This window comes from Desmodus rotundus, chromosome 1 (genome assembly GCF_022682495.2).
Source record: "Desmodus rotundus isolate HL8 chromosome 1, HLdesRot8A.1, whole genome shotgun sequence".
Taxonomy (NCBI): Eukaryota; Metazoa; Chordata; class Mammalia; order Chiroptera; family Phyllostomidae; genus Desmodus; species Desmodus rotundus.
The window spans coordinates 211,254,280-211,281,282 of record NC_071387.1 but is presented as its reverse complement, the minus strand read 5'-3'; the positions used below and the strand labels follow the sequence as shown (position 1 = coordinate 211,281,282).

The 27,003-nt window shown below is 56.2% G+C and overlaps 1 protein-coding gene across 1 annotated transcript in view; it reads right to left on the bottom strand.

Moving 5' to 3' along the window:
- The window catches only part of MAP3K1 (mitogen-activated protein kinase kinase kinase 1), a 63,775-nt gene extending 43,515 nt beyond the window's left edge, over positions 1–20,260 (bottom strand). The window contains exon 1 of the mRNA XM_053914934.1: positions 19,897–20,260. Within this exon, the coding sequence (XP_053770909.1) occupies positions 19,897–20,246 (350 nt within the window). The 5' untranslated portion in view covers positions 20,247–20,260. The remainder of the gene's footprint in view (positions 1–19,896) is intronic.
- Positions 20,261–27,003: the final 6,743 nt, after the last annotated feature.

The window sequence follows — 27,003 nt, the reverse complement described above, 5'->3', positions numbered from 1 at the left end:
GCGAAGTTCAAGCTTAACGCGAAACCTGACGCAGATTTGTTGCCCTACTCGCTCACTTTGACTGTGACGGCCACACAGTGCACGTGCTCACTCAATGGTGTCTGCCGCCCCCACTGCCCAGTACAGTGAGGTCGTCACTGTTCACACATGTGCACTCCAGTCCACGCTCCTTGGCTGCCAGGTGACATCGATGTCACACAAATCATTCTCATTATGTGAACAGTGGCCGGGCTCTCTCCGGACTGACCGCACACGTACTGTGCTCAAAGGGACATCGGCCCCCCTGACGTCTCCTGTGAAAAGAGGACAACAGCTCGCTCTCCACGTGCCTCCACTGGGTGACGCCCTCTGCAGACAGCTGTCACCTCAGAGAGGCTCACAGCGCAGCCCTGCAGCAGGTGGAGCAGCGGCACATGTGCGGTGAGCTCGGGGCCAGCATGGCCGCTGGAGCCGCCCCTGTCATTAGCGTCATTGATGACGACAGTGACAATGGCTGAAGCTAGTGGCGCGTCCTCTGCACCTGGTGGGGTCCACATGGTGGCTCTACGCCCAGCACAGGCTACAGGCGGAGGCACACCGTCTTGCTGTGCAGGCGGAGACCAGCCAGGAGGCCGAGCCACTGGAGAGCCCACAGCAAGCGGGTGTCCCGTGGCAGGACCGGGTTGCTCTGGCTTCAAAGCCCCCTCCTCCCATACGCTGCCGCTTCCCAGTCTCTTCCGACCGTGTGTGTGTTGACAAGCAGATGGGAACAGCAAACACCACCTGCTTCTGGTTTCAGGAGGGAACGGCATTGACCAGAGAGCGCTGGAGGGCTTCCGTGCAAGGTGACCGTGCGGCCCCTCACCTGCAGGCAGCCAGAGGCAGCCGGGAGGCACAAGGGCCAGACTGCCCCTCCGACCCGTTTCTTCAAGGCGTGCACGCCACGCACCCAAGGCCGCAGCCACGTGGACACACTCACAGTTATGAAGCACAGGCAGGGTTTCAGGGCCGTTCATCCTATACTCCTCGATTTCCTCCTTATTTCTCTGCACAGCTGACACACTTCCTTACAGACAAGTGCGCGAACCACACTGCACTGCGGCCAGCTCCACGGGGCCAAAGAAAAACAGCAGGGCCGGGTGTGCGGAGCCCAGGCCCCAGGCCCACCCCGAGTGAGCGCCTGGTCCTGGGGTGGGCCGCCTTCCCGGGCTCTGAGGACTTGGCAGGCGGATCAGACTGACCGCTGAGCGGTGCCACAGGGCAGGCGAGCACCGGGATGCACTCTTCCTGAGAGCTGCTGCCATCGGCCCGCACGGGGGCCAGAAAAGGGGAGTGCGTGCGGCTCAGCAGGCGCCACAGCGCTCTGACACGCGCCAGGCCTCTCTGGACACTCCCGCCGCCCCTGCTCGGCCTGTGGGTTTGGAGACCCCGTGAACAGCCAGGCTGGGAAACAAGACTCTCTCGGACTCAGCCCCTGCCTCAGTCACTGTCACCAAAGCAATTCTGACCCAACCATGAGGGGGCAGGGGCCGTGCGGAAGGTCGCCTTCAAAATGCTCTCAGGGAGATTGCTGCCAGGAGGTGTGTTGAGACAGGAGAGGCCACAAAATGTGGGTTGTAAGGCTGTTTGCCACTAAAACCATGGACTTTAAATGAAGGGACCATCAATTCCTCTTCCTTAAAAGACACACCCACACTGCGTGTTGAAGTGCCTGAGCTGTAGAGTCGAGAAGCTGTGGCGTGAGCGAGAGGACAGCATGGGGCTCCCCCAGCCAGGACTCCGCTCCGGCCCTGATAAGTCCCTGATAAGTCCCGACCCGGGTCCTCACCCAGCCCTGGGCCCTCCGCAGCTGCGGAGCCTGCTCCCAGCCTACCCTGTGTCTAGGCACAGGGGCCAGGTTGGCTCTGGCAAACGGGGAGCAGCCAGGAGGCAGGGTTGCTATGAGCCATGCTGAGCGAAAGTCTGAAAGCACCACGACCTGACCCGACCGACCGCTAAAACGTGTCTGCCTGGGCATTATGCAAAATTGTAACGTTTGCAGGGAGTGTCTGCCATTCAGCCGAGACTCCTGATGTAAGTAGGAGGAACAGAGGTCACTGCTGTATCTTTTTAAGTTTTGAGAGCTACTTAGATGCAATTTATTTTTTAGAACAAGAAAAGTGACTAACTTTGGTTAATTACATGTGGTGTTTAGGACACAAACTGGACACATTTGGGTGAGACGAGATAGACATTTGTGGAAAAGGCAAGGGATTAAGTAACCCAAAACAAAACAAAACCCTCAGAGACCCGACAACAGTGTGGTGGTTACCGGGAGAAGGGGCAGGGGAGGTAGAAGAGGGTACGGGGGGTAAGTGCTGATGGAAGGAGACTTGACTTGGGGTGACAAACACATGACAACATACAGATGACATGCTGTAAGAACATACACCTAAAACCTGTATCATTAACCACTGTAACCCAATAAAGTTACTAAAAATGTTATGAAAGGGTACGCATTTTATATGAAGTAAGTTCTACTACCTTGCATTCTACGTATTTTTTACTTTGTACTCTGGGATTTTAACACAGAGCCTCCTCCTGCAGTGGGCTGCACAGTGAATCTGTGAGCGTCAGCAAGTACGCGGCAGCCCCTGCACAGCCGCCTCCGCTCTGCTTGCGCAGTCTCACCATCAAGCAGGAACAGCTGGCTACACCGGCGCCCAGCAGCAGATGCAGCCAGACGCCGATGTGCCGGTAAACTGCGGACGGCAGACACGTAAAATTCCCAAACGGGGCCTCTCGCTCCGACACTGGCACACCTGCAGTGTTCACGCCTCCTCCATTCTCCGGTGAGACACTGTCTCCTTGTGAACAACTAGCGGAACCACTATGCGGGTCACCTGGACCAGGCAGGCGGGTTTGAAACTCAGGGGTCTCCCCAGTGAATTCTGGCCCCACTGTGATGCAGCTGTGACCCAGTAACCTCAACGCCTCCCCCAGGACCCCAAGCTGTCCTCAGCAGACCTAGACCGATGTCCCACACCCCCCTTCAGTTCTTCCTCAGAACAATTTCTCCCCAGCCATCTGCCCCTGTTCCCACTCGCCCAGCGTCGACGCACCACCAGCAGCGTGAGACCATGGGCGGGTGGGGCCTGGGAGGCACCGGCTCGGGCTCCAGTCTCTGTGTCCTCTGAGCGACGGTTATGGGGCACAGATGCCCTCTGACAGCGCAGCGGCCACCTGCCTGCTACCCACTGAAAGAGATGTCGGGCATCAGCCTGACATCCCGTCCCAACTACCACCCGACCCACCGTCCGTGCACCTGAGCGACAGCGGGGCTCCGCCGGCACACACGTCAGGTTCTTCTCACTGAACCGAAAGCTACGATTCAGAACCAAATTGAATTTCCTTTAAACTGGCAGGTTTTGACTTATGACTTAGCCTGGCAGACGCTTCAAAAGATATTCATCATCACCATGTCTAATTTTAATGAATTCACTTATAAAAGAATAATATGAATGGAAATGAGGCAAGTGACTACTTTAAATCTATAAATTATATTATCATGTTACTTCTGTTTTAAAACATGACAGCCACTCTTTTTCATAATTAGGCATGTGAATACTCTTCTTACCTAAAATAACTCTGCCTCGATTCATCATGCTTCTGGCTGACACTAACCTGAAAACCTCTGAGTTGAAAAGTGGAAACAGACGTGAGTTTACCGAGCACACAGAAGGAGCAAAGCAATAAAACAACGCAACAGTACAGCCCGCCCAGTTCTCCCAGGGCCTGTCTCTGGGTCCTAGTACATTTCAGCCCCCACCTCCCCACTCAGGCCCCAGGGTTACCCCCTTCCTGGGAGAAACTGTCAGAGACGCTGCCCTCAGCCACCCCAACCCCACCCAGCAAGCAGCTCTAAAAGCCTCGTGCTCTGCTGTGACTTCTGTCCTGTGTCCTGGGAGGAGCTTGGGGAGCACGTGATGAGCAGAGCAGGGGACAGAGCTGGTGTCTCACGGTCCCGACTCTGGCACGTCCGGTCTGCACACACACACTGCGCTGTGAGCAGGCCTGGGATAGGAAGGCCTCGAAGATGTAAATGAGCTTCCCCGAGGCTCTACCTCTAGTTCTAGAAAACCGAGGCAGGAGAGAAGAGCTGGGGACAGCCTTGCAGAGGTTACGTCTCCAGCACCTTGGGTGCGGTCAGAGCCCGTCAGGGCGTCAAGCCCAGACTGTGGCAGAAACAGCCTTTCCTGTGTCCACGGCCCTATCTCTGCTCCTGCCGGTCGCTCTTCCTGAGGTCCATGGAGAGAGCGTAGGGGGAACCCTGGGAAGGGAGAGGCGGACGCCAGGAGGCCACGCCCACAGCAGGGAGACCAGGGACAAGCTGGGGCAGGCAGGAGGGGCTGGGAGCCCAGGCCCAGGCACCTTGGGCTTGGACTTGCCCAGTGGGGTGGGGGGGGACGGACACAGCAGAGGTGGGGGGGTGCCTTTGGAGCCAGAGCATCTATTCCAGAATGCCGCGCTCCCTCCAAGATTTGGGAGCGGGCACATGACAGTTCCGCACTAGAAATGCCAACGGGACTAAAATGCAAAATCCACACGAGTTAAGTAAGGTCAGCCATGAGACTGGGGATTTGTGTTGACCTTGGTCGCTGTCCCGCTGGCACACGCCCACCCCATGTCAGTTGTTGAATGAATGTTTTGTGGCAGCGCAAGCTACGATCGCTGGGGCGTGGAGAAAATGGCTATCTATGTGCCGAGTAGCCACGGGAACTGGCGTCTGCACTCCCTCGGTGGAGCCTCCTCCTCCAGGGGGAGATCAGCGTTTCAGAAGAGCAGCCACCACCTTAAGGACTCACCCTCCACTTCCTCCAGCTTTCAGCCCCTGAGCATCCACCCCCTTCTTGCCTTGAAACAAAGCAACCCAACCGCCCACTTCTCTGCTTAGCCCATCCTGGGCTCCCCTTCCCCACGCCCTGCTCCTCCGGCTTCTCCAGGGCACCTGACACCCATTAAGGGAGCCCTGGGCTCAGACGGCATCACCCCCGAAAACCCCTGGTGTGGAAACCAGCCTGCCGCCTGGCACTCCAGCCCGGGGGCACTGCTGTGGGCCACCTCCTCCTTGGACAAATTCCTCCTCAGCCCCCCTGGACGGCCTGGCTCTCTCGGGAAACCCTACCCCTCAGAGGGAGGGGTGGCTGGAACCCCCCACCAGCCTCGAAAGGGCGCTGCGGTGAACCTGGGCCTGAGGGCCAAGGAGTTCAGTGCCCACAGGACTTCCCATTCAGTCACAGCCCAGTCCCAGCAACTGTGGCCATTCTGAGTGGCCCAGGCGGCCCCCAGCGAAGGTAGGTCTCTTATCAACTGGTAAAATGGAGCACTGAGCACATGGAGCTTTCCACAGGTTACTTTCTTACAAGCTGTATGTAAATAAAATGAAACAAAGCCACTTACCAGACTGGCACTGAGTCATTCCTGACTTTGGGGGTGTGGAGTCACATGTTAAGTGTCTCTCTCTCCATCTTTCTGCCCACCGCCCACACCAGCTGTGACCGTCCTCCCAGCCAGGGTGCAGGGGGCACCACCAGTTCCCAGCAGAACCCCTCTGTCTCTGGCGGGAGCTTCCTGTGAACCAAGCTACCCACAGTCCACAGCCAGCAGGAGACCCGGAGCCGAATGGCCTGGTGGCCCCTCAGCACCTTGTCCAGGGACACGATATCAGCAAATGTGCCCTGCAGTCCCCAGTGGGTCCCCGAGAGCCGCACACATGCTGCGCAGGACAACGGGGACAGCAAACATGTTCCTGTTGTGATCTAGGAAAGCAAAATGACGGATGGGCTGTCGGAGACGCCATGAGGGGCAACGACCCTCCTCTGGCCAGGAAGGAAACTTCGGTGTCACCTGTGTGGCCTCCCTCTGCTAAACCCCCGAAAGTGCCTGCGTTTGCTGGGCAGGGGCAGGGCCACGAGACGCCTGAACTCCCAGGGCCACCAGGCTCCCAGAGTTACAGAAGGGACCTACGGAGCTCCGCTGGCGGCCGGGCGCCCATTACCTTGTGGGACCTGGGAGAACACACGCCAGTAAGAGAATGGGTATCCTGGAGCTCGTCAGGCAAAGCCCTGCCCTGCATGTCGGCCCACGGGCTTGGCCAGCAACCGAAACACACGGACAGAGAGTGCGCTCATGTCAGAACTGTGCTTTAACTCAGACCGACAGGAAGTGGGAACAAGCCATCGGTGGGAAGTGCCAGTGGCTATCCAGCTGTCCCCAGAAGGTGGCCCTGGGACACAGGGTGAGCTGGGAGGCAAACAGAAGGCCCGGGCTCTGCTGGGGCTCACTGCCCTCCGCCTAGCTGGGGAGGTGCCTTCCATCCTGGGCAGGTTCCCACGCCTCCCACCTGTGGGAGGGGGGAGGGCCAAGCATCCAGGAGAGCTGGGTTCCAGCCTGGGGCCTGCCAGTCCTCTGGCCCAGTGAGCACACTGGCTGTTGTGACTGACTGGCTTTGGCCAACATAAGAGGTGGCCCCTGGGCCACACACACACAGGAAGTGACCTCCTGTGGGCACAGGCAGCTCCGCAGCATGAGGAAGAGAGGCAGCCTGGGAGGGAAGCAAGGGTCCGGTCCCTGCCTCCCCACCCCCCTTCGCCAACACAACCCTGTCAGTAAGTGCTCGATATGTGATCGCTGAGACGAACTCTGTTTCTAACGAAGAGCTGAGGAGGGCGGGGTCCTCGCTCCCGCAGCACAGACCCGCCCTGTGGGAGAGGCTCGCTGCATGCCCTGCAACAGCGGCCGGGGGCAAAGACAGGAGGTTAGCAAGGGATGTGTGTGTGTGTGTGTGTGTGTGTGTGACTATACATGTGAGTGCATGACTGGCTGTGAATGTGTATGACGTGTGAAGGTGCATGAGTGTGAGTGTGTGACTGTGTATGTGAGTGCATGGCTGGGTGTGGCTATGTGTGAGTGTGGTGGGGGGTGGTGAGAAAGAGACAAAAACAATTTCATTTGGCTCAGTGTATGGTCAACCACATGCTCTACTTAGATAAGCCAAGTTCTACTAATTGGTTTTCAGAAATCAAAGTCCGTGACATCAGCATCTGGGGGGCCTTCGACAAGGAGAGCACGTTGCACGACACAGTGTAATTCTGACACATTTCTTTAGCAAGTTGCTGCACTTAGAGATAAGCTGACTTCAGACCGAATGGTTTCATATCTTATCACCAAAATCTGACCCAGGAAGGAAGAGGCAGAAGAGAAAGCAAGAAGTCCCCGCACATAAATCTCTTCTCTTTGACACCAAACTGCCTTTCTGGACCTGAGCCCTCAAAGGGACAGCTCTGCTCTCCTGGGCCTTCACTATTTAAAACACCGCAGGCACACCCCCCTCAAGCAGAGGGGACGTCCTGCTGGCTACCTGGAAAACCACAGATGACTTCAGTCTGCATGGTGCAAACGACAGCCTAGCTGCTGTATTTTGTTGAGCTGACAGCCAGTTAGGACAGTCACAGTAGGTTGGAGCAACCAAGAAGGAAAGGACTTTGCTGTTTCTTACCAGCCCCATCTGGAAATTAAGAATGTAGGAAGTGCTCCCAAGGAGCTGAATAACCGGTCCCAGCAATCAGAGCGAGGGCTGTGCCTGGTACATGCCTGGTGCCAAGGGAGGCAGGAGGGGCCAGGCCTCGTCACCACCAGGAGCCTAAGACTAGCAGTCAGTACGGCTGGGAGTCCCCGCGAGCAGCAAGGAATTACGTGTAGCTTCAGTTCGGTGTATGAAGAGGGACCAGCTAGAGTTTTGTATGAACATGCTTCATGGTGTCCAATTCCACGACTAAATCAGTTTAAAAAGTCTTATTCCAACACTACTTCAAAGTCAAAACTTTCTAGAACTTGAGCCCCAAGTTACTAGATTAAAAAGAAAAAAAAAGGAAAGTGAAATTCACACTTTCCAGTAATTGCTAACTGTCCAAATTATGTGAAAAGAACCCCCCAATATAATTAAGCCTGAAGTTTAACAATTAGGAAACAATATAACTGAGTGTCACTAAACAATGTGCACTTCATGTATACATTATATATTGTATAACAAAGTTTCACAATTAGGAAACAATGTAACTATCACTAGTTATGTATACACTGTGTACATAGCAATGTGTAACAAAGTCAACAAGTCACCTGTACTTATGAAAAAGTGGTTACAAACAAGAGGAAAAGTCAAAGGACTGTTCTGCTCATTAGAGGTTATCCCTGTGGAAGGTCCCTGCCCTATACAATTGACATTGAGGAAGGAAGGATAGTGTTTAATGGTACAGTGACCAAAAATTAGACTTGAAGTTATTTTTAAAACTGCTCTCTAAGTATGTTTACTAAACACAAACATGCTCACTACTTTGCCCTGACTTATTTTCTCCACTTTGCAAAATACTATTCTGCCAGCAGTTACGTGTTTTTTAAAAAATAAAATGCGTTCTCAGCATTGAATGTCAGTTAACAAATACGGTTTCTCTCTTTCCTGAGCCTTCACTGCTCTTCATTTGTATTTTCCTTACAGTTGGTACCCAGGTTTAAAATATCACAAATTTACATGTTCAAAAAAAACCTAAATTGTTTTGGTAATTACAACTAAGAAACAATTTTCAGGTGAAGTTTGGGAAGTCGCTGGAGGATGAAGGGAATGCAGACACTGTCAGAGCCACCTCTGCTTCTCCCAGAGGTGGGAGGCCCTCGCGGGGCGACCGGACCCTGGTCTGCGCACTGCTGGTGACTCGCGGTCCACACTGCATAGGGCTGACAGGCGCAGCCCTCTGCTGCTGTGGCAGTAATTTCAGAATAATGGGGGAAAACAAGGTGCTCTCCTGACGACAACACCCACCCTGCGCAAACCGCCTTTGCTGACCTAACAGGAACCAGGACGGTAACTGTGAGCCTCCTCGTCGCCGTCAGAGGAGGGAGCAGCTGGTCTTCAGAGGAGCTGGCAGCACAACCAGCGCAGGTGACTATTCACAGAGTGTGTTTCCGGGCTGAGAACCGAGCTTCACTGTCCCATCTCATCACCCACACTACCCACCCCACCCCCACCCCGTGCGGGTCAGCCAGGTGAAGGCAGTGGCTGGCAGGTCTGACACGGTGGGCCCAGGCCAAAAACGGCACCATGCTGCTGTCTCGGGTGCAGCTGGGCGGCACCAGGACCACGGGTGGCACCAGGGAGGCAGACCAAGGCCTCTGCCAGGCCGTGACCCCCGCCCACGCCGGCTGGGGCTGCTGCACACGCAGGAGCCCAGCCCCAGCCCCAGCCCCGCGGCCCAGGCTGACACGCACCAGCCCTGACGCAGCTCCTGCGCTGGGCCTCCTGACCCACTTCCCAGCGCTCGGTGGTTACCTGGCAGGCGACAAAGAACTTTATTCTGCCTTAAGTCAGAGCTCTGGGGACCGGCCAGTAGGCGTGCTAAGGAGGCAGAAAGTGCTGCATGTCCTGCAACCTGAGCCGGGAATCTCGTCCTGGCCAGGTTCAGGTTCCGGCCTGTCTGCACCCTGCCTGCACCGGAGGGAGCTCCCTGAGCCTCACCTGCCCTTCTCAAGATCACACCGGCTGCCCTCCCTCCCTTCCTCCCTCCCCGGCCTGTGAGCTCCCCACACAGTCCTTGCCCTGCCCGGAGGCCACGAAACTTGCCGCGGGGACCTTTACCTGGGACCTTTTACCTGTCGCCTCCCGCATTCCTCAGTGCTTCCCAGGAAACATCCCCAAGGTCTCGACCAGCTGAGGCCAGCACCGCCCTGTCATTGGTGGACTATTACCTCGTCATCCTCCCAGCATTCACAATTAGGTCCCAGCTCCCTGCTGGGTCCCGGGGCTGGTGTGGGCCCTGCAGACAGGGGCAACAGCCCTGAGGCAGGCGTCCATACACCCAAGGGGACAGAGGTGGGAAAGGGCCTCGAGTCTGCAGTGTCTGGACTGCCAGCTCCCTGGGGCCTTGCCCATGGGAACCAGGCAGCCGATACAAACCCTGTGATGGGCATGCCCAGGCCACAGTCAAGCTCTGGGCCTGCAGCCGGAGCACACCTTTCTCGGAGTTGAGAAGGCCCCGGATTATCCTAGATGACAGCCACACATTGCTTGGTGCCTAAATACTTCCCTAAGACTGCACCCCTGAAATGTTAACACAGACGAAGGGGGAAACCTGATTCAGCTCACACTGAGGTGCACTTCACAAAAACTCTTGGTCCACACTGTTGTTTAGCACGATGTAACTGCATTAAGTGATGACAGAGGAAAAACTGCAAAGGGGCAAATTGAAGTCGGCTGCTGGGGCAGTGTAACCAGAGCTCAGCACGCACAGGGCAGGTTGGCTTCTGCGAACGGCCATGTCTGCGTTTCGCAGATGAGCAGCAACTCTCTATTGCAAAGGGAGCAGGACCCCATGGAAACAGGCCTCACAGTGGAGGCAAAATGAGCATCCAGAGAGGAATGGCATTCAGCACTTTGAGACAAAGAGGGGTGAGGTGAGGGCCCCGAACGATGGGGGGGCTGGGTGCTCTGGCAGGGATGGGGCCAGCTGCTGGTCACCAGGGCGGTGCCCGGTCTGCACAAGGTCAGGCCTGCACCACACCAGACACGCTAGCAGCGGCGCAGAGAGAGGACGGAAGACATGTCCAGGAGCAGGAGGCTGCTCCCAGGAGGCTGTGCAGGCACTGGACGAGGGGACGTGGCCTGACCATGGGCTGGCAGCTGGGGGGTGGATTCCGAGGCCAGCAGGGAGGTGGCAACGGCATAAGGGGAGGCTGAGTGATGCGGAAGCTGAGAAGGCAGCGGGGAGGTGGGGGAGGGGGGCAGGGAGGACCAAGGGCACCAAAGGCTGGTCTGGGGGCTGGTCTGCAGGCAGGACTGGCGGAAGTGCCCGTGGCTGACCCTGCCGGAGAAGCCGATCTGCGGGCAGCTGTGTGCAGGGCTGTTGCTGCAGCCCCGACACTCAAGGTGCCAACCACCTGTCAGAGCGAGTCGGGGACTCACTCACGCAACGAGCTCCTTGCACGGCCTCTGCTCTCCGGTCAGGGCCCTGCTTCTAATGTGGCTGCTTGGGGGTTCAGCCCATGGTGCACAAGTAAGAAAGAAACTCTGAAAGTAACGTATTTGGAAACTTCCAAGTATTTGAAAAGGTTGCTTGAGATAAACTTTTAACCAACTGCTGGCGCACCGGGCCGGTCCTCTGGAAGAAACAGAGCCAGAGCCCCGGGCCACCCTGACACTTCAGATGGGGCCAAGGCTGGAGTTTTGTTTTAAAACCTCCGAAAGCACCACAGGAAACACTGATGACGTGTGTGCAGCTCTGCAGCAGGAAGCAACGGCAGCCATCCCCACTCGGTGGAGCCTCCCACTCACCAGGCACCGGCTCCCGAGTGTCACTAGCACTCAGTCCTCTCACAGCCGAGAACCTGTGACTTTCCCATTCACTCTACCGGTGGTGGAAGCGCAGTCTCTGCACCTGTGCCTTTCTAAAGGGCCTGACACCAAAGGCGTGAGCGAGGAAGCCGTAACTGATACCCCTGAGCTGCGACACAGAAGTGGAGGATGCTGACCGCCACAGCGGGCCGGCGCGGAGCCACCTGAGCCACAGACAAGACGTGCACACTAACAGCAGGAGAACACGAGTGCTTCCCTGCCACGGGCGAGAGGGGACGTGCAACAGAGGCCTGGGGTTGTCGGCACGCAGGCTGTACGATCCAAAGAGCTAGGCAGCAGGAGAATGAAACCACCCTTTATCCACCAGCCGGGCAGGCACAGGGCTGACGCTGTCCGGGGTGCGGGAGTGGGGCCCCCAGCCTGTCATACCCTGGGGGCCGCCGCGGACCAGCTAGAGGACTGGTTTCTGCAGGCACATGTCCTCTGACTCAGCGGCCCTGCCTCTGAACACTCACGTCACAGAACCAGACACAGGGCGCACGACCGTGCGTGTGCAGAGGCAGTGCCTGACCAAGAAGCCACAGTGGAAGCGACCAAAGCGAGGAACCCGTCGACGCGACACCCCCATGCTGGGACCCAATGCAGCCAGCGAGGGATGGCTCTCTGTCACCTGAAAGCGGCGGGCTGCACAGGACAGCCCTTCTGGTTGGATGGCAGAGACGCCGATTTTTAAAATAGCTGTTCTGCTGCTTTCGGAAGAATGGACTGACATTTTACCAATGAAGTCTAACCGTGCTGTGTAAATCCTGAATCCCAGACACATCACGAGGACTTTGTGTAGCTGCCTGGAGGGACCACTGTACCAGAACAGTCGGAATCCATTTTCAAAATTCAAAATGAATTTAGATTAAAACACTAAAGCTTTTTCAGAAATACTGACATCCACGTTAATCTGCCACAGCTTTCAAAACCTAAGGCTCAGTGGAAACAATCTGACTCCTTGCCCAAGGACAGTTACAAACACCAGTAGGAATCTGGAAAATAAATGACAGATGCAGCCCATTACTCTGAATGAGAAACGTCTTTCAAAACACTTACCATCTGAGAACACGAAGACATTAAAATGCTTTCACAAGTGGCATCTCATCGAACCAGAAGCCCTGCAGGACTCCACAGGCCTGGTCGGTGTTGCAAAGCTGACCTCTACTGCCCAACCCGTGCAGTCTACCCGGGAGAAAAGTCAGTGTGCTGGCGGCGATTCATTAGTAAGTATTTTAAAGAACTGCAGTGTATAAAACGGCTGATAAATACGGCACAACCCATCTCCTGACAAAGTCCGCACAGCACTTCCCACCAGCTCCCCCAGTCTCGCCCGAGCCTACAGACGCCCGTTTGCTCAGTGCTGCGAGACTGAGGGACGGACCCCCCCAGGTGATGCAGACACTCCCCCCCCCCCCCCCCCCCCGCGTTAGGGGTCACACACTCCCTGCAGCTGTGTCGCATGGAGTCCCCCTGAACATTCCGCTTTCTGACTGCCTTTCCATGAGGGAGAAACAATAGGAGCAATAAGGAGCCCCCGTCGCCACTGTAAAAAAATCGTAAGTCAACTCACGTCACAAATGAGGAAACCAGTGCCCCAAAGGCAACGCTGGAAAGTGCTGCCAAGTGACCAATCGTAATCTGAGGGGCTGTGTAGGTTCTCGAATGAAGTGCCGAGGCCCCCCCCCCACAACCCCCCCCCCACCCCCCGCTGGCTTCCCACAGGAGACCCATCTCCCGCTCACACTGACAGCCCTTCTCATTGGCTGCTTGTAATTGCTGCCTGTTGGGGAGGCCACGTGGTTAAGGCTGCAAGAATAACATCTCCAATAAGTGCCAGCGAGTCCGGAGTGAGTGCCCTTGGAGCTCGTCTCCGTGTAAAACCAAAGAACTTCAAAGCACAGATTTAGTTGCAGCCCCTTTGGCGGCTGTGTCTTCTTCCCTTACTTCAGAGGGTGAAGCGTGCTCCAGATACGGGAGGCCGTGGGGTTCGGTTACCACCAGTAAACCTGGAAACGTGTCCAGTTACCTGGGTTTTGGCTCCTCAAGGTTCCTGAAATCTCATACAGTACTCACCTAGCAAATCTTCTCTATAATGCAAATGTGAACTTCCACTTAACCCAAGTTGCACTGTTGCCAATAGTTAATACGCATTAGATGAAGGACAGTTGTTAGGACAAGAATTCCAAAGGTGGCATCTCAAGTGCACACACTCTGAGCAGGTGGGAAAAGGATCTGTCACCGTGCACTAAGGCAGCACGTCTGTGTGTGAGCACTTGCTCACGCGTGCGCACACACTGCCAACTCCCTAGGAGCGCAGCACTGCGCACAGGCCACCGCACAGCGCAGCTGTCTCCTCCAGGCCAGCAGGGCTGTCCCCTGCCAGAGCACCAGGCATGTCTGCGGGCCAGACACCTCCCGGCGGCTCTACCTCAAGCGGCACCTGGAAACACCGACTGTCCGGGCTTCTGCCCGTCAGCCCCTCCTCAGCCGCGTCCTCAGCTGTGTCTGACCGCAGTGGAAGGACAGCCGACCCACCGGGTTGGACGTGCCGTGTTACTAGTGCCCTCGTCCACTCATTCAGCAAGCGCTTACTGAGGGCTACGCTGTGCCAGGCCTTCTGCTGGACGCTGGGTCCCTCCCCAGCCACAGACTCCACCCAGGTCTTGGTCTTCTGGGAGAGGCATGAACGAGATAACGAACCACACAATAAAATCATGTCCGTGAGCTAAGATCTGAACGATGACCCGCTGACGGGGGGTGTTCTGGCCAGAGGGTGCAGGCGTGTGCAGAGGCCCTGTGGCAGGCAGTGCTGGGCTGAGTCCTGGAAGCGAAAGGAGGCAGCTCTGCAGGGCGTCGGGCGGTGGGGTCAGTAAGCGCAGGCGCAGGGCAGGTGGGCGGACCGTGCAGGGACTCCCCCAGGCATGGCACCGACTCTCCAGTCTTTACCCACAGGGAAAGCAGCTGGGAATTTTTAAATTAAATTAAACCACTTAAATTCATTAATTTTTAAAAAATAAATTAAGTTTCTCTTTCCAGAGGAAAATGGCTAAAATCAGGTTTACATTTTTAAATGATCACGCTGGCCACATAATATGGAGAACAGATTGGAAGGGACAAAGCAAGGGGCGGGGAGGGAGGGGTTGGCAGACTACACAGCAGCCCTCACGGGGCTACTGACAGGCCAGGCCACCAGACTCCGAGGAGGCGCCGGATGCACCAAGGTCTTGAGATAATTCTCAGGTCCTGGCCTGGCCATCTCGTGAGTGAGGGGCATCCTGGTGGCACATGGTGGAGGGGGACATGGTGGAGAGGACCCGGACCTGGTCTCAGGGGTCTCACTGCGGGTGTGCCATGTAGACGGGGAGGGATCTGCATTTCTGAGAGGGTCTTGGCCGGAAAAATGACCTCCGCAGTCACTTGGGAATGGTCAGTAATGGATCTAAAGGCACTGATGAGACTGGCGTGGGGGTGGAGGAGACAGGAAGGAGCCCTGGGACCGGCCTCCAGGACAGGGTGGCCGGCAAGCCTGCCAGGACAAGCTGTCAGGTCAGCAAAGTCGGGAGCGCTTACCCATCAGCCCCAACGACCACGTGCTTCCCAATACAGCAACGCGATGTTATCAATATCTGACTGTGTGAGCACGGCTCCAGTTACTTTGTAATACACTTGGTTACTAAACTAGTTAAGTCTTATATTATGTAGAATTAGTCAAAACTACCAACCTGTTTGTTAAATACCAACTACTGCCACTAAATATCATGCAATGTACAAAGCCTCCTAAGAAACGGTTTTTGCCTTCAAACCCTACCTTAAGCCAGACCACAATTAAAATCACATCACAGTAAGTTATTGCAATCTCTGATACACTGATTTTAAAATAACCACCTTCAGAAAAATTAACCCACCCCGGTATTCACGAGCACCTAATAACACTCATGGGTGCCAGACACTAGACTGGGTGGTAACAGAGTAAGACAGACTTCCTTGTCTGTTAGCAACTGGTAGTTATTACTCAGAAAGCGGCAAGACCAGCCGGAAGATCACCTGATAATACAACGGCGAAATGGTTATCTGGGCTCAAAAGACAGGTAGTGGTCACATCTCTGCAGTGAGGAGTAAGGCCTCCACCTACCGACTGCCCTGCGTCCAGCCTCCACGCCGTGCACACACTTGTTATGCTGACCTGCCATCAGCGGAGTTAACCCCTCACCCCAGCCCGGTGGGGGCCCCAGGGAGGGCTGGCGGGCTCAGTAATGATTTCCAGGTGACAGACTGCACTTTCAGGAAAATGTGTTTGCTGGGCCTTAAGAACTGAAGAGTCCTGGACTCATGACAACATCTTAACCGGGTAAACCCAACCGACCAGACGGGCGCCTCAAAGGCCTCGGTCAGGAACAGCACCGGACCTGCTCTGCCCCGAACACAGCGGACCCCCGGGAGGGCCACGGAGCACGTGAGGACATGGCTGTCCTCCCGCCGGACCGCCTTCCACCCCAGAGTGCACCTCACTTTTCCTTACGTTGTTTGCTTAACCAGAGAGCTGCTGTTTCCAACAGGAAAGGCTGCATTTTCAAACCACCATTGGAGAGACAGGGCTCCTTGCTCCCTCTGTCCCCATTTTTATTTTCTCTTTCAAGAAAGAAAAACTTCACACCTGAACTTGCAGTGTCATATGTTCCTGCCAACTTAAGAGGACACGCAGAAATAGTTTGAAAATAATCTGTATTGAGATTCCATTTTTTATTACCATGGAAATGGAAAACCTGCAACATGTATCTGTCCTGAGAAAAAGGAGAGGGGCTGGGAGCAGGGAGAGGACAGGAGCAGACCACGGCACGAGCAGAGGCATGGAGCTACCGCCCTCAAGCCCTCAGGGGAGGCCAGCTCCTCCTTCCGAAGTCAGAGAGGCGCCCGTCTCACCGCACACCAGCGTGCGCCCACCCGGAGCCCTCGTGCCAGACCTGGGCGTCCCCCTGCATCACTGCACTTCCCGGGTGCCATGCTGCAGGCGCCCAGACACAGGCTGGGCGCCCAGGACCGCCTGGTTGGAGGCTCCTGGTGCCAGGAGAGTGAGATCTGGAGCAGGGACTAAGGGGCAGGGCCAGCTCCCGGGGCCCTTTCTCTCCCTGTGTGATGGGTACGATCAGCTTCTTCATTTTCCTCTGCTTACGATTTAGTACAGCACAAATCAAGAAATCCACGCAACAGTCAACACTCACGATCCCTCTCCTCGCCTGACACAAGGGCGCGGCACCCTCAGCGGTTTGCCTGTGTCCTGTGCAGGAGGCCAGGTGACAGAAGCTGGGTGAGACCTGCACAGCAGGACGGGACGCGCTGGTGAGGGCACTGGACAGAAACCCACCTGCCTAGCCCAGAGCCACTTCCTCCTTAAAATCCACCCATCGGCAGGGAACAGGCAGGGAACAGGCCGTGCCACCGGCTGGACATGAGGCTGACCCCCAGCTGTCTCCTGGTTGGGGAACAACAGGCTTCAGCATCGCCAGTGAGTGTCCACCTCCCAAAAGCAGCAAAGACAGTGCCCTGGAGGGTGCCGGGGTGGTGACGCACGTGGAAGGCAAAGAGGGTGACCGTGCAGAAGGTCCCCAAACACGTGTCAGCACAGCGAAGACCCTTGTCCGGCAGGGAGGGCAGCACGGGCGAGTGTCACGGCCCAGCAAGGCCCCACGTGCTTCCCGTGTGTCCCTGACTGCTTCTCCCAGTTTGAAATGGCCCTGAGGTGTCCTGAAAGACAGCCCGGGTCCTTGCTCACAGTGCTCGTCCCGCCATGGAGCGGCTGCCACTTCGGATTCAGTGTCCGGGCCAGGGGAGGCCACTGGGTCTTGGGACAGACTCGGCCGTGGGACACAAGCAGGTTACACCCCAGGTTACAGGCGCAGCCCTGCGGCGAGACTCCCCCACGTGCCCCATTCTTCTGCTGCCTCCCGCACAGAGAACTGCCTTTTCACCCAGGAAAACGGGTTACAAGACGCAAAGGTTGTGCTTTCTAACTCGGAGCGCTGTGAACGCTGGCCCCCCAGGGGAGTCCGGCCGTGAACTGTGAACTGCCTGGCCACCCTGCGCAGCCTCTGGAATGCTCAGGGCCAGCCCGGGGCTGGTCGCACAGCCCAGGCAGGCTGCAGCTGGCTCCTGCGCTCCCGCTGAGAGCAGAGAACACGCCTTTCTTTTCATATTTTGCAATCTTCAAGTCAACAAGCCAGTGACCGTTCCTAAAACATGCAACATTTGCCTGAGGTGTGAGAGGAGACAAGAAGACCACGAAGAGGGCCACTTCCTGCTTTCTGCACCTCGCAAAACGCAGCCACTGCGGATCACAGAATCCTCACGCTAAGGAATGCTGGGTAACCAGGCGCCCGTGCCAAAATCAGATACGGAAAGAAAACAGGAGCTGGCAATGATTCCAGCCCTCATATTTCTCTTTCAGAATTGTATTTAATAAGGTTAATCTTTGAAGAATGCATTAATTCTCTTACCTGACTTAAAATAGAACTCGAGATAACTCCTAGCTACAAAACTTACAAATTCATGTAAGACTAACTTATGTAGCTATCTCCAATTGTTTTATAAAATCACCAAGTTATTTTTTTAGAAATGTATTTTTAGATAATAATGTTCCTATACCTCTAGTTTAAAAAAAAAATCACTACGAATTATTTTTAGCCTCACAGCTTCGAACAGGAAGTGAGAGCTGAGTGCTGCAGGAGGTGGAGAAGCAGCCCAGGGAACAGCTTCGGTTTCAAACAAAACCCAGCACCAACCAGGACGGCGTACCTTGTTCTTTCGTGGGGCCAGCAAATTGACAGTTGGGGTTTTTGTAAGTTACAAAAATAGGATGGAGTAATTATATCTACCAAACTCACAAGAGCCTGTCCAACGGAGAGTAACACTGTAATTTCTCTTCAAACACAGAAAATAGGAAGAAAAAGCCCCTAATTCTGCGACGTAGGGAAAAATCCCAAACCCTTGGGCGCCACTTACAGGGCGAGCTTTCGCTGATGGCAGTTACGACCCTGAAGGGGAGGGACAGACTCAGCGTCTTCTACTTGTGTAACGACTTTTATTTCTCTAACTTGCACTTCAAAAATGTATCGCCCACACTTTCAATGTCTACATCCAAAGATTAAAAACGGAAGGCAGGTCTGAAATAAAACACCACAGCACTCTCTCCAGACAGAAGGGTCCCCAGGCCCCTGCTGCTGCTGAAACAAAAATAGTTCAGAATCTGTTACATTTCCCTCCTGCGAGCACGAACCACTGTCAGGAAACCCAAATGCGGAGTTCGGCGGAGACTTTACTGAACAGCTGATAATAAAAGTGTTTACACCAACAGATTCAAACGAACTTCAACCCCGCTGACGAGGAAACGGGGAGGGGGTCTCGCTGTATTTCAGAAGACGGAGAACACACCTTTCACCATCAACACGATCCTCCGGTGCGACACTGGGGCGAACCAGCCAGCGTCCGGGCCAGTGGGCCTCGCTTTTCAGCGCGATTACGCGATAACGCGCCCGGACCAAGTGGGGGGAGGCCCGGGGGTCCGACTGCAAAAACCAAACGCGGGAGGCGGGCTCAGTCCCGGGTTTACCGGCCTCCGCGTGAGACCCCTGGCTCCGCACGCGGCGTCCTTTCCGCCCGGCCGCGGCCCGTTCCGGCCGCCAGGCGCCGGCGCTCGCCGGTCCCGCCCGCGCCCGCAGAGCTGGTCTCACGAGAACGCGCGCAGCTCACCTTCCCAGCGCGGGGTCCCCGCCGCTACCTGCGGCTCCTCGGCAGCAGCGGCTGCTTGGGGCGCCGCCGCCCCGGAGCGGGAAGGCGCGCGGGAGCGCACGGAACCACCGGCCACGAGCGTCCCGTCCCCTGCACGCTGCCCCCGCGCGTGGAAACCCTGCTTTTTAGGGATTCTTTCGTTGGGGGGGGCAACCTCCCAGTAGTACACCGGTTTAAACAAGTAAACGATCGAGTTCCAAAGAAGTGCCAACTCACTTTAGAAAACTAACCGCAACCAAAGACGCGTCCTGCGGCCGGTCCTGGCCGCTCTCGGCGTCGACGTCCGGAACCCGCGGCTCCAGCCGCTCCGACCGCCCTCCAGGCGGGGCCCCGCGCACCCGCGCCGACCGCGCAGCCCCAGGGCGGCCCGGCCGCCTCCAGGGCGTCCGGCGAGCCCCGCAGGTGCCGGCCCCGGCGCTCGGCCCACGCGGCCCCAGCGGCTGCGCCGGGGAGGCTGCGGGCCGGCTGCCCTGCGCCCCACGCAGCCCGCAGTCCCCGGGGGCCCCGCGGTGCGGCCGCGTCCCGGACGGGGGCGGCCCCGCGCCGTGACAGGCGCCCCCGCGCCGCCCGCGAGGCCCGGTGGGGGAGCCCCGCAGCGGTGCCCCCGGCCCCGGGCGCGCCTGTCACGGCTGCGAACAATCGTGAGCCCCGGGTCCCCGCGGGCGGATTGCCCCGCGCCCCGCGCCCGCGCCCCCGTCCCGCCCGCTGCTCACCCGGCGGCTGCAGGAGGCGGCTCCGCGGGCTCGGTCCCCGCGCCGCTCGGGTCGCCGCGGTCCGTCGGCTCGGGGGCGTGGGCGCCGGCGCGGCTCGCGGCTCCGGGGGGCGGCGGCTCCAGCACCGGCTGCGCGGCGCTGCCGCCCGCGGGCTCGGGCGACGGGGACGGGGACCGGGACGGGGACGGCGGCGCGGGCGGCGCGTCCAGCTCCACGCTCCGCACTTTGCGCAGCTGCCGCCGCCGCCAGTCCGCCCGCTCGCGGCCCCCGCCCGCCTGCAGGGACCCTCCGCCTGCCTCCGCGCCCGCGAGTCCCGACGACGACGCGCGACTCCCCGCCGCCGCCGCCATTTTCTGTCGCGGCCGCGTCCGCGGGGCGGAGGGCGGGGCGGGGGCGGGGAGCCAACGAGGGGCGGGGCGTCCGGGGGGCGGGGCGCGTAGGCCGCCTGCGCAAGGGCGGGAGCGCGGCCGCCCGGCCTGGGCACGCGCGCGCGCGCGCCGGGGCGGGACGCCGGGGTCGCGGGGCCGGGGCACGGGCACGCTGGGGTCCCGGAAACTGGAATACCGGAGTCCAGGGCACCGGGATCGGGGAGACGGGAACACCGGGGCCGGGGCGACGGGGTAACAGGGGTCGGGGGCGCGGACACCGGGATCTGGAGGACGGGCCGCAGGTGGAGGTCCGCCGTGCGCGCCGCCGCCAGGTGGTCCCGGCGGCTGGAGGGGCCGCTGCTGCCGCGCTGCCGCTCAGACTCCAGCGTGCGGTGCGCGGAGGGGACGCCGGCGGCAGTGTCCACATTTGTCATCTGCCCCGGGCGTTGGGGAACGGGCGCACACCAACCCTACACCCGCCCCGCCGGAAGCCGCCCAAGGTCCTGCAGATGCGCGGCTGCGGACCAAAGAAAGTGGTGTTTTTCAAAGCGTTCCGACTCCGCTGTTTCCTGACTCTCGTCACGTTTAAAACATCCCAGTGTCCGCATCTGCTGTTCCCAAGCTGAAGTCACGGATTTGGGACCCCGACCCCGCGCCCGGCTGGAGAGACACCTGCGCCGGGGGCGCAGGGCCGCCCGCAGCGCGTGTGGGGCGGGACGACGTCAAGCCAGCAGGTGCCCCCGGGCCCCGGGGCCAGGTCTGCCCCCCACCCCCAGCCGACGCCCGGTCCTGCACGTCGCTGCGCCCCGCCCCACCACGCGGGCGTGTGCTCCAGCCCCTGGGGCGGGGCCACGAGGTGCTGCGCAGTGAAAACGAACATTTCTGTGGTGGTTACGGTTTTCGACCTTCTCTGGGCGCGTGGAGCCGCCAACGCAGCAGCGATCCCGGACTTACTGCGGAAACACGGAGACGTGGAGGCGGGGTCCCTCCGGAGCAGAGAGGGTCGCGCTGTCTTGGCCCCCTTCTTGTATTCACACAAGAGTCCGAACTGACCACAGAATCACCCTCGGATTTCTTGGGATCAAGTCGAATGGCAGCTCCTCACCGGGGGAAGGACGGGGGTGCCCGAGGGATTTTTACACCTGCCCCGATTTCATACTAGCTTCCTATTCTGAGTATTCTACATCTGCCAGAAGATACTTTTAGGTAGTTACATCCAACGGAACAAATTTTGAAAGGTGAATCTGTTAAAATTGCAAGTGCATGTGCAGGCTGTAATCACGCGCTTTTCTCCTGGTAGCCGAGCGCTTTCCCGGGTCTTCCCGGATGGCCACACCCAGCAATCCTGAGGTTGAAAATGATACTTTGCTCTTTCCTGCTTAAATCGAAAACCCCTTACACTTGCGCCCACACTCAGGCATCTGTAACCGAGAAAAGGAGATGGATGCCTTTAGCCTTTCAAAATTCTGAAGTTTGGCCAGAGTAGCAAAGCAAAAGCGGTTCCAGCAAGACATTTCCTTTTGCCACCTTATTTATCCGTAGCGATGAAAACGGGACCAAGTGATGGGGGTTCCCAAGGCCACACTTCCCAGGAGCCAGGTTCTCTGGCTTCCCCGTCCACCAGCCCCGCCATGGACACGCCTCTATGCTGGGCTTTCGCTTCATTTTTAGTGCTTTGAGTCATTTTCTCCTTAATCTTTTGGGTAAATATTTGGGTTGTCATTATGCATCTATATACACTGGAAAACTGATTTTTTTTTTAAAGAGAAATATAATCAAAGGATGTGCTTGACTGAAGGGTGCTCTTCCTCTGCAGTGTGTTAACACAGTCTGCTTGGGAGACCAACTGACACAGTTGCTACCACGGTCCGTCTTGCTCCAAACCCCCCGCGCCCCCCCCCCCCGCCCCCGGTGGGTTTCTAGCTCCTGCTTCACATGCCTTCAGAAAGCCGCATGTCAAACTACCTTCATCTGATATTTTTAATGACATAGAGGAGGCCGGTGTCCCTTCGAAGGTTGCATGTCCACTGAAAACTCCAGGCATCGTTTCCAAGCCCCTTACTTCCATCCTCTCTGATACAAACACTGCAGTGACTTCATCGATGCCGTGACAAGTCCAAAGCCATCACGCCAGGGTTTCCAGATGGCTGCTTCCCCAGAGTGCTTCTGGGAATTGCCCGCCACACTTCAGTTCCTGTGCACATTCATTCGGAGGATCCAGTTTAACGTGGGTGCATTTCCTCACTGTACAGGAACGCCCCCGCCTTCAGCGTGAACAGATGTAATAGGCCCTGGCAGAAACTTTAACCGGTGCCTCGACATATATTCATCAAACACCTACTCAGCACATGCAACGAGTTTGCTTCTTCTCTGAGGATAGTTTTCGTTGTTTTCCATCCTTAAAGAATTAAACAAATACAACGTTTCCATCTACAAATGTTTTTATTAGTGGGTATTTATCGAGATCCCTCCTGTGCGTGTGTTCATGCCTCAGGGAGACCCACGTCATCAGGAAGCATGAAGAGTGAGCACGCAGCCCTCAAAAGCTGGTGTTCTGTCAGGCTCACACGTGCAGGGCAGCTGGGGCTGGGGCTTGGTTTCCCTACACTCTTTCCAGGCACCAAACTTCCCAGATGTTCGAAGTCGGGGATTCTTGTCATCTGTGGGATAACTGGCCCTGACAAGGTGACATCATAGTAGAAAGTTTCTGAAGCAGCTTCTGCTCAGCTGGCCCATCCGGGAACAGACACCTGCATTCCTGGTGCGGCTCAGACCAGCAGAGGGATGAAGGCTCGTGGCCCCCCAACCCCTGTCCTCCCACCGGGTGAGTTAGGGCCCCAGGAGGCTCCGCTATAGTTGTTCCCAAACCTGGTTACGCCGATCATACTGTCCTACAGGAATTTGATGAAATTCTATTAAATTGGTTACTAAATTAGTAAAACATGAGCCTGTGAGTGCAAAAAGAAAGTTGTTCCAATGAACACTGAGTTAAATGCTGAGAAGGAGTGAGCACGAGACACTGAGAAAAGCCTGTCGAATTTGTTGTGGGAATGATGAGTGTTAAAGATGAGAAAAAAAGCGTTTAAATCTATGAGAAGTTACTTTGCAGATGTCTTACCACTTTTCACTTTGCTTAAAAAGAAAAAACTGGATGTGGAAATTGTAGACAGGATTTGTGAGAAAGGTACACGGGCCTCTTCATAGTGAACTCACATTCAAAGACCAAGCCCCTCAGCCAAATACTGGGTAAAAATCCCCAAACGCCCACACAAAACCTTGTTATTTGTGTTTGAAGCTGAAGTAGAACATTTAAGATACACAGGGTGGGGCAGAAGTAGACTTACGGTTGTGAGGACACGAAACACAGGCTTCATTCTTGTGTTGTTGTTTATTAATTGTATTATTTTCCACATGAGTAACTGTCAACCTGCTTTTGCCCCGCCCTGTATATGTAAATAGATACGTTTTTCCCTTTTATTGACCAGCCACCTAAACATTTTGCATGTTTCTGCATGTACTTAAAATCACAAAGTAAACTTCACCTGGCTGGTGTGGCTCAGTGGACTGAGCGCAGGCCTGTGAACCAAAGGGTCGCTGGTTCGATTCCCAGTCAGGGCACCTGCCTGGGTTGTGGGCCAGGTCCCCAGGTGGAGAGCGTGTGAGAGGCAACCACACACTGATGTTTCTCTCCCTCTCTTTCTCCCTCCTTTCCCCTCTGATAATAAATAAATAAAATCTTTATTAAAAACCTTTTAAAAAAAAGAAAGTAAACTTCACAGTAAATAACGAAACACAGTTGAATTGGGATTTTGCCTTTAAAAGTAAAACTACGACGTGGAGATTTGATGTCTCTGCCGTTAGTGAGGCTCCGCTCACCGGTTCCACCCTGCACCGATTCTGCAAGTTCTCCGAGTTCGCCGTGTCGGCGGCTGCTTTTCGACGTGTGATGAGACATGCTTTTTCTGTCCGACTTCTGTGGCTTAGTCATGACTATCGTTTTTGCAAAAAGTATTAGAAACTCCCGACATTTTCCTGAGGTCCTCTAGTAACCATTGACTTTCTTCGAACTGGTGTCCTTGCTGGTTCCCCCCGTGATCTGCGGGCCCGATGCACCGAGTGCCACGTCCAGGGCACACACAGTCAACCGCGGCCGCGTGTGCGACAAGGGCACCTTCACTTTGCAATTGATGTGCATCGTTTCGGGGCTGAGATGTGGCGCCCCCGGCGCAGTACGTCCAGTACAGTATGATGCAGGGCCCACGTGTAATTCACAATTCCCTAGTAGCCACATTTAAAAAAACCTAAGAAGAAGCAGGTGGTTAATTTCAATAATAGATTCTGTTTTACATAATATATCCAAAGTATGACTAAGACATATTTTGGACATTATAAGACATTACTAGTGAGATCTTTCAATTTATAAGACATTACTAATGAGATCTTTCACCACTAATTTTGACTGGACCTTTGAAATGTGGTGTGTATGCCACACTTCAGAACATCTGGAGTATCATTTTGGACTGGCCGCATCTCAAGTGGTCAAACGAAACACACAGCTGGTGGCTGCCGTCTGAGGCAGCCCACCCCTGAGCCATCGACCCCAAGGTTTATGAGGTTAGTGGACGACTACCAGCTGCTTAGGCCAGATTAGTGCCTAACAAACACGCTCAGGGAGTAAAGAACCATAACAGACACCAGTCGGGAAACTATGCCTAAGAAAATTGGCGTCTCTACTTCCAGCAGCTAATCTTTGAAACGAATTTTCGGTCCCATTGTCAAAGTTTCTCTCTCAACTGCAGTTCTGATGCTGTCTCCACTTTTCCGACTCTCCACGTTACACAGAGCACAGACTCCAAACTCCCTCTCCTGTTCGTTTGGCAGACGCAGAGGGCATTAGCTCCTCCCCCAGAGCCCCACAGAGACCCAGGTGGGGCTCCCAGCCCGCTGCCTCCCCCAGCTTCCCACCACCCACTGCTCAGCCGCCACATCGCGGCCCTGTCCTCAGGCCTGGGCTCTACTCCGGTTCCTGCTTCCCAGGCCAGGTCTGCTTCCTTCAGGCCTTCACTCGTGGGGCCCCTTCTCCTGACAACACTTCTGCAACCCCCCACCCCTAACCCCTGACCCCCAGGCGGGGGCCAGACCTGTTCCTAACACCTGGAGGGCCAGGGCGACTACCGATGGGGCCCTCGACAGCATTTTTAATTATTTAAAAGTTGAGATGGAAGCCATCAGTAAAATGAAAATGTGCTCTGGGCCCCTCCCTTGATAAGTATACCTTTGTAAAGACAACGCTGAACACTCTGTGTAAAGTTGCAGTTTTTAAATCGCTGACGTGACAATGTCACAGGTAACTATGTTTCATTGCACACGTCTGAGGTCTCCATGGGTGGAGGGCACCGTTTGGATGGGTCTGTCCCGGAAAGGTCCCGTGTGCCCTTGCAAAGGATGGGCATTCCGCTGCTCTGGGGTGAACGAGTCGATAATTTTTAGGGGACCCAGAGAACTGTATGTTTTGGTGGAAAGACTAAAATTAGGGACCGAGTCATTCATGAGAAGGAGTGATTTCAGATTCGATTCAGCCAACACTGCTGAGGGCCCGAGTGTGAGGCCTACCACCCCATTGAGCCCGGCCCTGACTCCCTGCCCCACCGAGACAGACACCCCTCTTTCCCAAGTGGGGCTGCAGGGAGGGTTTTCGGTCTTGCCCGGAATTACCTCACTGGCAAATGGGCATGGTAGGCTGCTAATTCCACATTCAGCATTCTTCCCGATGCTCCGCCACTGCTTCCAGGAAACACAGGTGTTCTCTGAGTAACACGGAGGCATCGCCTGAGCGGTCAACCAACATCCACCCGGTGCCCATCAGGCGCCCTGCACTCGCAGTGTAGCGACGGTGGGGTCTCAGCGACCCCCCGCCCAGCCAGTGTTGCTGGGGACAGAGGCACCACGCTCCCCAGCAGTTCGCCAGGGTTACAGCTCGTCAGGGGCCAAAGTAACAGAACTCCTTTGGACGATGCTGAGGAACTCGAATCGGGCCTGTGCCCGCCACGGCGGCACCTCATTACACTGTGCCCTAAGTCGCCGAGGGGCCAGGCCCACACCCCAGCACGGGCCCTGGAGCTTCCTAGCAGGTTCTAATGCATTTCCCTAGAATTGTCCGATATGAACAGTGGGCGGTCAGGATACTGAAATGTTGACAGAACACTTTCGGTCTTGGGTTTTCTCAGTTTTGCAAACTGGGTACTTCACCTGTACCTGCTTAGTACGTCTAGTTCGGAGTTCAGCTCTTCCTTGTCTTTCTTTCTCTGGAGCTATTCGCATGGGTGAGGAAGAAAAAAATCCAGCAAAGGTGGCAAGAAAACACTTTGCCTGACAAAGGCCTCCCAGCTGAAGGAATGCTCATCAAACTCCCCCCCTACGTTAAATTTTGGGCTGACTCCAACACGGAAAGCTCCAGCTGCAAGGATGTAATCCCAGACACCCGCGAATACCGGCGCACCTCATTCTACTGCGAGTTGCTTTATGGCGCTTCGCTGATGTCACGTTTTTGACAAATGGAAGGCGAGAGCCTCCACCAGCAGAAAGCCTACGGCTTGCTTTACTGCGGCGGTCTGGGACCAAACCCACAATATGTCCAAGGTTTGCCTGGGGAAGGCATGGGAAGTCCCTTCGGAAGAATTATGTTACAATTCTTCCGAAGAGCAGCAAGTGTCACTCCCTGGCTCCTAGAGGACCCAGT